The sequence below is a fragment of the Falco naumanni genome, chromosome 1, assembly GCF_017639655.2.
Source record: "Falco naumanni isolate bFalNau1 chromosome 1, bFalNau1.pat, whole genome shotgun sequence".
Taxonomy (NCBI): domain Eukaryota; kingdom Metazoa; phylum Chordata; class Aves; order Falconiformes; family Falconidae; genus Falco; species Falco naumanni.
The window spans coordinates 95,537,082-95,549,018 of record NC_054054.1 but is presented as its reverse complement, the minus strand read 5'-3'; the positions used below and the strand labels follow the sequence as shown (position 1 = coordinate 95,549,018).

The 11,937-nt window shown below is 45.6% G+C and overlaps 1 protein-coding gene across 1 annotated transcript in view; it reads left to right on the top strand.

Annotated features, from left to right (window-relative positions):
- The first annotated feature begins 1,924 nt into the window (after positions 1-1,924).
- LOC121095239 (MLX interacting protein) overlaps positions 1,925-11,937 on the top strand; it is a 49,073-nt gene continuing 39,060 nt past the window's right edge. Inside the window, 3 exon segments of the mRNA XM_040609781.1 lie at positions 1,925-2,004; positions 2,006-2,251; positions 2,253-2,317. Of these exon segments, the coding sequence (XP_040465715.1) occupies positions 1,945-2,004; positions 2,006-2,251; positions 2,253-2,317 (371 nt within the window). The 5' untranslated portion in view covers positions 1,925-1,944.

Sequence of the window (11,937 nt, the reverse complement as noted above, 5' to 3'; positions counted from 1 at the left end):
GTGTGGCTTGCTCATAATTTTGTGAGGTGAATGTATAAGCTGTTGTCATGGAAGTACTGTATACAGCGCTGTTATTCGTGTGTGTTGTGATTATTCTTTTTAGTTCAGGTTTAGTTCTTTACAAATGACATTTAAGGCTTAAAATAGATACTGTAAAACTGAATGTTGTTTTGAAATGTTTTTTGGTTTTGTACTTAAAGTACTCCCAATCAGAATGTCTGGATAGCATTCTGGGAGATAGCATTCTTTTTCTTTTTTTTTTTTTTTTCCTTGTTTTTTGAAACCAACATTAATATAAGCAATAACCAGCTTTCAAGCTAAATATGATTGTGGCCTTTTCTTAAGAATTTTAGTTGTATGTGATGCTAAGAGCTGAATGTTAGCCTTGACTTCTAAAGATTTATAACAGCCTTCACATGATGTGACCTTGCCTTACTGCTCCTTTCATGTGTAGGGAAGTATTTGACTTACCATTCCTCCCCTAAACGGTGATCCATCTTGATTTCGCGTTCTTTAATGGAGAATATTAGATCACTGCAAGGGCATAATTGTGATATTGCAGGAATGTCTCTTCCTTCCCTGCCCGAGACTTGCTATTTCGATCTCTTGAGTTTCCCTTATTTCTAGTTTTACAAAGCAGAAAAAGTAGCATGTGGCAATTAAATGTTTGGGGTTTATTTTCCCCTCCTGAGGATGACTGTGTAGAAGAGCCTGTTTTTTTAAGTATGACGTCCTAGAACTGAGAGAATATAAGCAGTTTAGTGTAAACGTTTTGGAGTATGTCACCAAGAATGCTGTCCTGGTGATGGAGGCTTGCTCTACAGGGCAAGCTAGAGATCTTTTCCCTTGACTTCGTATGTACGTGGATTTTTGTGCTGTGAGCTGCTGTTCTCTCCCCAGACTAACACATCTGCTGGCCCTATTGCTGTGCTTTCATGTTGGCCTCCAGGATCCATTGCTTCCTTTATGCTTCTGAGAAGGATGAAAGCTGATCTTTACTACTTTCCCTGGAACAGTTGTGCTTGCTTTCCACACACGGCCAAGCAGGTATGCGGGTTGGGTGTGAGCCACCGGGATGGCGGCAGGAGCTCCATGTCCCAACGCCTCTGCGGCCATGGGTGATCCCTCCAGCTGTGTGCAGCCCGCCTGCTGCAGGTCTGCCCTGGCTTCTTGCAGGTTGCTTCTGGAAAATAATAAGCAATTGTACTATATTGAAAGTAGTTGAAATCCATGGACTTTCTAGCACTTCACTTCCTGACATCCTTCAGCCAGTTCTGGGCTGTCCTCTTCATCTTCTCATGCCCCTATGAGTCCCTGAAGTTTAGGGATGTTTCTGAAGCCCCTCGACGATGTTCTGCTGGATGGAAGTGCCACACTGGGTGGCTTCAACCCGTGGCCCAGGAGGAGCAGGGACAGGACGGCACCGGGGCCCGGGGCCTGGCGGCAGCGCTGTGCCCCCTGCCTCGGTGAGGTGATGCCCGGCGGCGGGCCGTGCCCCGAGGGGCAGGGTACAAGGTGGCGGGTGTCACTGAGGCCCAGAGCTGCCCGGGTCGGGGTGGGGAGGTGGCGGGGTGCTCCTGCCCTCGCCCCTGAAGGCGCCCTGCTGGCTGAGGGGCGGTGGGCGAGGGGAAGCGCTGATGGCGGGCCGCGGCTCTCCCTGAGGGAAAACATCCCGCGGCGGGCGGCTCCCTGTGGCCTTGGCGGCGGGTGATGGTGGCCGGCCGCTCTCCCCGAGGCGACGCTACCTCAGGGGTGGCGATGGCGGGCCCGGGCTCGCCCCCCGGGAGGCGGCGGGGGCGGGCGCAGGCCGCGGGGCGGAGCGGGGGCTCCGGCCCCTTTAAGCGCGGCGGCGCGGCGCGGCGGGGGCTGGCCCGGGGCGGAGCGGGGGCGGTGGCGGCGCAGAGCGGGCGGCGTGCTCGGCCGGCGGCTGGCGGCAGCGGGGCCATGGCCGCCGACGTGTTCATGCGGCCGGCGCGGCTCCTGGGGGCGGCGGGGCCGCTGTCCCCCCCGCACGGAGCCCGACGAGGACTCCTCGGACACGGACGACGGGGGTGCTTCGCCGGGCGGAGGGCGGCGGTGCGGGCCGCGGAGGGGGCAGCCCCCGGGCCCCCAGATCATCCACTCGGGCCACTTCATGGTCTCGTCGCCGCACAGCGAGCACCCGCCCAAGAAGGGCTACGACTTCGACACGGTCAACGAGCAGACCTGCCAGACCTACCAGTTTGGGGCGGCCCGCGGCGGCGGCGGCGCCGGGGGGACGCCTCAGCATCGACGCCTCCCTCACGAAGCTCTTCGAGTGCATGTCCCTGGCCTACAGGTACCGGCTGCCGCCGGGGGCCGCGGGGCGAGGGCCGGGGGCGGGCCCGGGGGGGCCGAGCGGCTCCGGGGTGAGTCACGGCGGCGGGGAAAGCCCCGGCTGGGCGGCGGCGCGGGGACCCGAGGGCGCGGCGCGGGGCCTGAGGCGCTCGGCCGCGGCACCCCCGGGGGCGGCCGAGCGCCGCCGTTGGGCCGCGCTGTCGTCGTGTCCCCGTGTCCCGTCCCCCGCCCCCCCCCCCCCCCGCGTGGGTGACCGTGTCGCTTTTGTTTTCGGTGCGCTTTGGGATCCCGGCGGGCGCTTCCCGCAGGCCTGCGAGCGGCTCCCCCGCCGCGCACGACGTGGGGCGAGCGGCCGGGCTGTCACGGGGTGGGAGCGGGGCCGTCCCGGAGGAGGGCGCCTCCGCCGCTGCGGGCTCCGGGGCACCGGCAGCGCTCAGCATCCCGCGGGCAGGCGTGGGGCTAGTGGGGACAGCCCGTGCTGAGCAGCCTCGGGAGAGACCCTTAAAGGGTGCAGGGAACCTTTGTGCCCTGCTCGGCGTGAAAACCGGCCAATTTTTCTTCTCTTTTTTTTTTTTTTTTTGTTCTTCCATTTTTTTTCTAAACCGACCCCCCCCACCCCCCCCGCAATTTCATTTTTACAACCAATTCGGGATCTGTCATTGTTCCCTTTGTTCCGGGGGCTGCAGCTGGTGGTAGCACTTCCAGGGTTTATCTGCACCTTTTTGCTCAGACTTCAGCTTTGCTTTTCATCTCTTTAATAAGGCATTATATTCACATTTATCCCCTTTGTCTGTCATCCAAAATGGAGGCAGAGCTATGGAATAGAAATGTTTTGAAAAGATGTGTGCCTGCTCGAGTCTTTTGTTCCGTGTGATATAGCAATAATTGGATCTAATCTGATGTTCTCTGTTGAGCCTATTTTGGAAGTTGATTAAAAGGCATGACGGAAAATGCCTCTGAGCATATCAACGGAAATATTTATTTTCATTTATGGGAACCATATTAGCTTGCTAGAAGAAAATTAACTTTGCCCACCCCAAATTCCTCTATTTAAGTATTACTCAATGAGGAGGAAGCTGTAGAACTATCTGTTCTGTACAGTTAGGGCAAAAATGTAAGTAATCATCTCATTTTGTTCATTTTTACCAAGCAATTTATTACTGGCGAGAGAGTGCATGTCAGATAAGGTGCGTTCAACAGCGGACATAAATTCTTTGCGTTTACAAAAGTAATAAAAATGTAAAACTTAACTAGAAATTAACCAGGCTGCCTTTATTGTACAAACTGAGAGGAGCATGCAAAGGTCCAAGTACTGCAAGAGGCAGAACTAGACTTCTCTTGCGTATCTTCTCATCGGCCTCTATCAGCTTTAGTTTCTGTTGTGCTGCAATTAGTGTGTCCTTTGGACTTTGAAACATCTAATGCAAAGGAATAATTCTGTGATACTAATTTGACAATACTGAACTCTGATATAGATGCATAAATTGAGCACCGAATCTGTTTTAGCAGAAATAATTCTACCCTGCTTGTTGATGGTAGTACGAGGCAAGGTGCAGAAAATACCTTCTTAGAGGCTACCAAAGGAAAGCATGTTCTTAATACTTCTGTACATGGATACCTTAAGGTTTGCTTAACTGCAACCACGAAACATTTTGCCCAGATTCAGCCTGCTTACTTGGTGGCTTTGTGATGAATTTTTTTTAAAAAATCTGCCTAAGAAATTAATTGCAAACTTGGGTCTCGAAAGGATTAAAATAATTTGAAAAGTCTAGTGTGGGGTGATGAATGTGGGTATGAAATGAGGAGTCATCACCATTTAACAAATGATTGATAAAGCACGTAGGTCAAACCTTTCCACCTTAGAAGCGGTCTCTCTGCCCATAGCCTCCTCAGGGAACATAGCACACTCGGGTAAACAGCAACTGCCTTTTGTGCTCTTCTTCAAGTTTGATTTGATCTTTGTTGGCTTATGGGGATATTTTCGTTGCTGTTGCCTCAGCTGTATCTTTCCCATTATTGTCTATCTGATCTAGCACTGACAAAACATGCAGTTTCTGTGTTTACATTTCTCGTACTGCCTTTGCCTGATAGAAATTCACTGTAGAAGAGGACTGGGGGATGTGGAAACCAATGCTAAAAACTGTAAAACAAAAAGGTGAAGAAGTGTGGGTTTTGCTTTGTGGCTGTTGCAGAACCAGCAACCAGGGCGTGAGTTAGCTCATCGTGTTTCTATAGCTGGGGTGATGCAGTATGTTAAATACAAAAACAAGGAAGTTGCTGCAACAGAGCTCTGTGTGTAATATTTATTGACACTTGACACCCATTGCTAGTATTTCAGTGTTTAAAGTTTTAAAAAGAAGCATGTAATTGTATGGTATCCATTAGCTTTACCAATGAGTTAGAATGCAAAATTTTTCTAGATTACCTAAGTCATTGCCTAGGATGGTTTATGCTGAATCACATTCGTGTTGGGATGCACAGAGTGGCCTTGGGCTCTTTTAATTGTGCTGTACATTTCTTTTTTTTTTTAATATGGCTTTGTGCTGTTAACTGTCAAACTTTTTATGATAAAAAAGCTATTTCTGAACACAAGGGAAGCGATTCCCTCTTGCCTTTGAGCAGTACAAGCTAACCTGATTTTAATTTTCATCATAGCTGTTTCAGTCACGTATCCAGTTGCGCAGGTTCAAGATCCTCATTTCAGATGAGCTATTTCACAGAGGAAAAAATGCGACCATAGCATACTCCCCTGTACAGTTAGGAGATTGTTTTAATCTTCTAAATCAATAAGTTACTTATAAACACTAGGGCTTACCACAGGTATCACGTGGGCTGTACTTTACCTAAATGTCACCCGTTTTTCTTACAAGATTGACTGTGGGAACTATACCACAGCGATGAAGATAAAAGAACCTTGGCTTTCCTCTTTTAGCCCCTTCATCTCAGCCCTTTAAAACAATGTGACCTTGCAGGTCTTGGTGTGTGCAGGTAGCTATAATTGGCAGTCAGGACACTTTAAAGGCAAAAAGATTTTTTTTAAAAAAAGTGCTTTCTGAAATGAAAATGACCTTTGACACTGTTCATTGTAATGAGAAACTATGCTAATGTTTATATGCCTTACAATGGTTATTAAGCAGAATTAAGTCAAATGATACATAATCTCACTATATAATTTACTAAAGCCCTTTAAAAACTTTACAATTATCCAAATAATTACATTACCCATAAGTAGCTTCCCCAAACTGAATTGTGTTCTGAAATGTTCTAACCACAGCATATCATGAAGAGTTTGGGTTTTTTTCTGAGATTGGAACAGAAGATTTTTCTCCTTTGTATTGGAGCGCTATTGTCTTCAGCAGAAGAGTAATGTTCAGCTCCTTGTAGAATGCGAGATGAAGGTTTATGTGAAGTGAAAAATTATGCTCTGTGAAAGGGCGCTGTGAACTATTCATTGCCCTAACAGGCTGGAATATGGGGACATTAGACTTCCCTGTGGAAAGCTCTGCTTTGGGAACAGTAACATATAGTTTAAGGTTCAAAACCTGAAATATGCACTTGGAAGTGCAGACTGGTGTGTTCTGAGTGCTGCACGTGGAGCTCTGAAAGGTGTGCGTAGGAATCAGCAGCGTTGTGCTAGTTTATCTCTGGGGTTTTGATGCTGAGGTGGTGGAGAGGTAAATCGTGCTGGAAGGGCTAATGTTATCACGGCAGGGAGTGGGAACTACTTTCCTGGAGAAAGTAGATGTGAGTCGATTCTTTAGTTACTGTCTCTAGATGTAAAATGGATAAGGGACAGGGCAGACTTCAGCTCGTACTCACCCAGTGTGTCTTAGCCATGCCCTGTAAAGAAATAAGAGGTTGATGAGGCTCTGGGAACACGCAAGACATTAATTTTCTTTATGAAGCTTCCCCTCTTGTGCAGTGCTGGGGGCAGTCTCTGCAGTTGAGAGAATGGGCTAGTCAGTTGTGGCTGGCCATGTACCTCATGTAAACAAAGCTGTATTTTAGGAATTATTAAAGATACTGCTCACACGCAGTGTGGGTGGTGGTGTTCCTAAACTTCTGTTACATATTATGTCAGTCGATGTCAGTCTTAGTGGTAGGGTATGGTAGGGTAGATAATGATAAATGAGCCCACTGAGTCATCTTCAAGTAGCCTCAGAGTTCTCTCACCTTCTAAGAAGAGCTTAGGGAACATGCCAGGTGTTGTGCTTTAGGTAAGAGTGTTAACATTGGCATAAAATACTTGTCTAAAACCTTCTGGATCCTGCTTGTTGTAAAGCTGTACAGAACAGGAGAGTGGAGCCTGGGAACTGTGACGAAGGCTACCTTTTGAAAAGCTTGCCAGGTCATTTCTAGATCTCATCTCTCCTCTTTAGCAATATGACCCCTTCACTTCATGTAGATAGAAGCCAAAAATATTCCCTTCAACAGTGGACTGACATTAGGGATCAGCTTATTTCCAAAGCACCTTTGCCACATATTCTTTATTAAATGCAGCGTGTGTTTTGGGAGGTTCTTGGCAATGGTGAGAGCAGGTTTGAGATTAAAATCTTCCAGAATTTAGTTGTACATTTTACATGCTGCTTGTAGAAACTACTCTGATAAAACCACCTATATTCATCCTATGAATCAAGTTTAACTTGAGCAGAGTTGTATTTGTGGTTAAGGGTCACTTCAAAGCAAGAGTGTGATATGAATCAGGACATTGTTACTGAGCCTCTTACCTTGCTTATGTCATATGCTTGATATAGTCACAAGCTTTTAAGCTCTATGTAAGATGCACTTTTAAATTCCACCTTGACAACCCTGAAGCTCAGAGAGGTTTGCAGGAAGATTGCTGAGCTGTTCTCATTTCAAATATTCATTTCTTTTGCTAAAGCAAACATTTAGTAGTGGTGATGTGAGAAGGCCTTGATGGAAATTAAGGTTTTGGTGTCTTGAGGGCTACACATGACTTAGAGGAAGAAAAGACAAATTCTGTGGACAGAGATTTAGATATAAGGACAAATTTTTTTCATTCTGCTCATGGTTTTTTGGTGGCTCTTCAGGTCACAAGCATTTAGTGGTGTGTGACCTGTGTAAGGTGTTACTACAGAGGTGTGATACATGGTAGTCACATTTTTATTAAAAAAGCACATCTTTGATAGTATCTTTTGATTTAGTATTTAATCTGCATGTTTTGTTGTAGTTCTCTTGTCTTGTGTTTTCACACAGTAAACAGATGTTATTTTCTGGCTTTAGTTCAACATGGATTTCATAATCATAATTTTTGATGGGTTGGTGAAATAGGGAAGAGGAGGCGAGTTTGTCCTCATATTGCAAATTCTCAGTAAGTTGTGCGTGGTTGGAGAAAAGCTTGGCTGAACTGTGAGATTTGGAATTACTTGTAGCAAAGATTTTGTGTTGCGTGATTATGATGTGCTTTCAATGAAGTCGAGTTCGATGGCAACAGAAAGTAACACTTTGATTTCCAGATCTCTCCCCCTTACCGGTTTTAATTTCTTTCTGCCGAGTGGCAAAGAGGAATTAAAGCCAAGAAACCCGAAATTCAGGTCTTAGCTTTACTCATGTTTTTCCACATGCTCCTTTAGTAGGTCAGTGAATCATTCTTGTTTGTTACTCTCCTGGTGGGGGGGGGGCGGGGTGGGGGAAATCCATTCTTTTGGAAGGCAGAGTTGATAAGCAGCTGTTCAAGTGTCCTCTGTGTCCTTAAGCTATGATTAGTCTTAATCAAACAAAGGGGTATCTAGCGATACAGCAAGCTGGAAAGTGGTGGGGAGGAATAAAGGGAGCTTTGTAGACATACTGTGCTGATAGCCAGGCATTTCAGAGATGTTGGAGAGGCGTTTTAAATTTGCACAGAAATTGCCAGGCTTGAAGTAGAGAGTGAACTCTCCAAGTTCTTGTGTGCAAGTGGAATTTTCCCCCCTAATAACAGTACTCAGAGATCTGTTGCAAAGAAGGAAGAGTTGAGAGGGCAAGGAGTGAGGCCAGAAGCTCACTGGAATTTGGAATAAAATAAGGGGATCTTTGAGGAATGCATTGAATGATTTAGAAGGGCCAAGATAAAGCCACATGGTGGGCTGGATGGTGTTGATAGAGGAGGCCACAGGGATGGAAACAGGAAGATGAAGAAGGTAACGTGAATTTCAGTTCAAATAAATGACCTTTCATCTGCCTGGGTGGGTTTGAGTCTGGGTCACTAACTTGCTGGACACGTGTGAGCGAGGAAGTGTTCAGCAGCAGGGCTGGATGGAGTGGCAGCAAGGAAAGGGGAGTCTCTGAGAATGATAGGGACATTGTGGAGAAGAAAAGAGATTGGAGCTGTATTTGGAGGAGATCTGATCAAAAGGACAAAGGTGAATGGATAATGATGAGTTGGGGAGGAAAGAGGGTGCAGGTGTAGTGCTGTTCAAGGCATGAGAAATAGGTATGAAAGGGAAGATGGTCTGGAAAGTAAGGGTAGGTGGTTGAAGGTGTGGCTGGAGATGAAGTCCAGTGTTTCTTCATCACTCCAGTATTTCTTCCTCGCACTTTGACTTGTGATGGGAGAGTTAGATTGGAAGATAGATAGAAGAATTCATGAGGGTGTCCCTGATAAAGGGAGAGAGTGAGCGAGATGGACCCAGGTATGGAACTCATGGATGATCGTGCTGTAAAATGGGGGCAGGAGAGCTGGGGATCCTGGTTAGGCTCCTCTAATGCTGCCTTGCTTCCTTTTGCTGTCAGAGAGGAAGGTTTGTCTTTTTAAAATAAAACAGTGGAAAAAAACCTTGACCAGTTTAGAAACTTGGACCAGTTTGGGTTTAATCTGGTATTTAATTTTTAATTAACAGACTCCAGGCTATATGCTTGCTACTTCCTTTCCTTTGTATGCAGAAATTAATTACATTTACAGTTTTCCTCATCTGTCCTTTGATATTTTGTCATCACTGGCACAAGCAGTTTCTTTAAAGACAAAACTTCTAAGCTACTTCTGAGGAAAAAGACAACCTTTCTAAACTCTTTGATGGCTATAGAAGTATTTTACAGCTTTCATACAATTTTCCTTTCACTCTGGGAAGGAAACCTTTACCATGTCTATAAAACAATTATGAAGATGATTAGGAAAAGTACTTGTTTCAGTTGCCTCCAAAGAAAATAGAGGCGGTTCTTTGACAGTGATGGAAAAATGTGAATCTGATTGTTTTTAATGCAAGCTAGAGTTACACTATTGTCACAAGTTTCTGAAGCAGGAAGGCTTGAAACATGGGGTTAGGAAAAGCTAGGTTTTCCAGAAATTGCTTCTAATAGTTTTACTACTAGAATAGAAATTCTAAACATGGTCTTTTCAAAATAATTTTTTGTTTGTTTGCTCAAATGGGAGTTGGAAGGTCATTTTTGATTGTTTGTTTTGAACATAAAACATGCTGACTTGGTGCCATTCATAATATAATTAATATAGACATCTCTTTGTAAGTGAAGCAGTAATCGCCATCGGAAATGTTCTAGTGTGCGTTTGCCACAGCTTATTTGCTTTGTGACACAAGCACAAAGCTTTTCGCTAGCCCTTAGTTCCTTGGCTTGTTGATCTTAGATAAATCAGTTAACTGCTTTTTCCTCCCTTTCTCCCCTCGAAAAATGACCAAAACAGTCTCAACACTTCAGAGACCCAGATGTGTGTATTGGTCTTTTTGAACGGGGGAAACAAAGGCATTAAGTTCAGAATTGAGGTAGTGTAGGAGCCTAAAAGGATGCCTTACCACAGATGACACTTTAGCTACAATATAAATAATAAAGGAAAGGAGACAAATGCAGGATTTAGGATGGGAAGAGGAAGAAGATATGCCAGCTTACTGACACCTGTTAGAAAAGCTACCGGCCGTTGTAACTGATGAGGAACCATACAGATGCAAATTACAGGGTAATAAAGCCCAGGCTGGTACTTTTAATGGTAATCGTAATGCTTCTGGAAGGCAGTGTGCTGCTGACTGCCTTTGGCATTCACTGAACTGCCTGTGAAAAGCACCTGCTTCTGCCGTGACTGATAGTTGTGGTTCTGAGAAGCATCATCACTCTCCTCATGCAGTCACCAAGGAAGCCTGAGTATCTGGAGCATCAGCTCAGGATTGCCGAGCCTGTTGCTGATGGTGGCCTTCTGGAGAATCTAGAAAACCCTGCTGCTTTTAGAACCCTGGGAGCTGAATTATTCATGGAGGAATCTGGATTTTTCATCTGTGGAGAGTTGTTTTGTTGGGCTTGGAAGTCTAAATGGCCTCAACTTCCCTGAACTGTCAAATGCTTAATTGCCACATGAGATGTGGCTCCTTTCTGCAGGAGAGATCTGTTCAGAAGGTGAGTGTGACACTCCAGTTAGCTGAAGGATGTGCCTGGTAGGGACCCATCTTTACCCTGCCAGCATGACTGATGAGGGCTCCTCGTCTGTGTTTTTTCCCCTTGGCCTGATGCGCTGCAGTTGCTGCCTCACTGTGTGAAATGCAGTGTTGGACTGAGCAGGTGTTTCTCTACTCCGGCTCCTGTGGGATAGTGTTTATCCTACTGTAGTTCTCATACTTGTGACAATCTCTTCTAGGTCTGTTACAGGCTTAATGCCCCTGAGGAGCAGTGTTAAAGGAAAGCCTGGATGACACCTTGGCGGGTCTGTTGTGGTGTAAATGGCTGGCTGCAGGGTAATCCCCATTCCCTCTCTATTAAGCATATTTCAGTTTGTGCTTTAAGGTATTCAAACTCTGCGTGCGCCTTAAGCTCAGCAACAGTTACCTTTGTGAGACACCACTATTTTTAAAGTCGGGCTGTACAGCTGTGCTGTCAGATGACTAATAGAAAATGGGAGGGGAGGGGACTGTAGCAAGCCATCTAAGCCCAAGGCACAGTGAAATGATTCCTTCCCTTGGTCAGTTAGTTATCAGCCCGTGGCCACCTGGAATGGGTGTTACAGGTACAGAGCCCAGGGTGCTGCAAGCTGCAAGTGGCTCTCGGAGCTGCTTTGTCTCTTTTGAAACTAAAACAAAAGGTGACAGGCCAGATGGGAAGGGCCTGCCACCACTGGGATTATCATATGGCAGAGTATTAGTGAAAGAATCTAGTTCTCTTTAATTAGTGATATGTAAGTGTGTTTTGGCCAGACTGCTGCTGACCTACAGATAACCCTTTTGACATGACACATTTTGTGACATACCATGATGCTAGGAAAGGAGCTCAATTGTTTAAGTAGCTAAGCATGCTACTTAATGAATAGGACACTTTATTTTTTTTCCTTCTAAAAAAGCAGAGCAATAATTTAATAACTTGTTAAATTTTAATGACTTGTTAGCTTTTTGATCCTTGGTTTTGTGTTCACAGTACATTATCTACAACAGTAACACACAGTTAGAGACTCTGCTCTCTACTTCTAGTTTAGCTGATGGTGTAGCGCAAGGAAGCAGTGGATGCTGCAGTCCTTTTTGCTATATGTAATGCCTTTTCTTACTTGAATTTTTTGTGTGTGGAAATATCTTGCTACATACAGGGAGAAATACTTTTTTATATATATAGTGGGAGATTTCTGGATTTCCAGAGGCATCTTTATTGCTCTATATCACACCAAAGCAAGCAGAGGATATCTTTATGGGTAGAGTA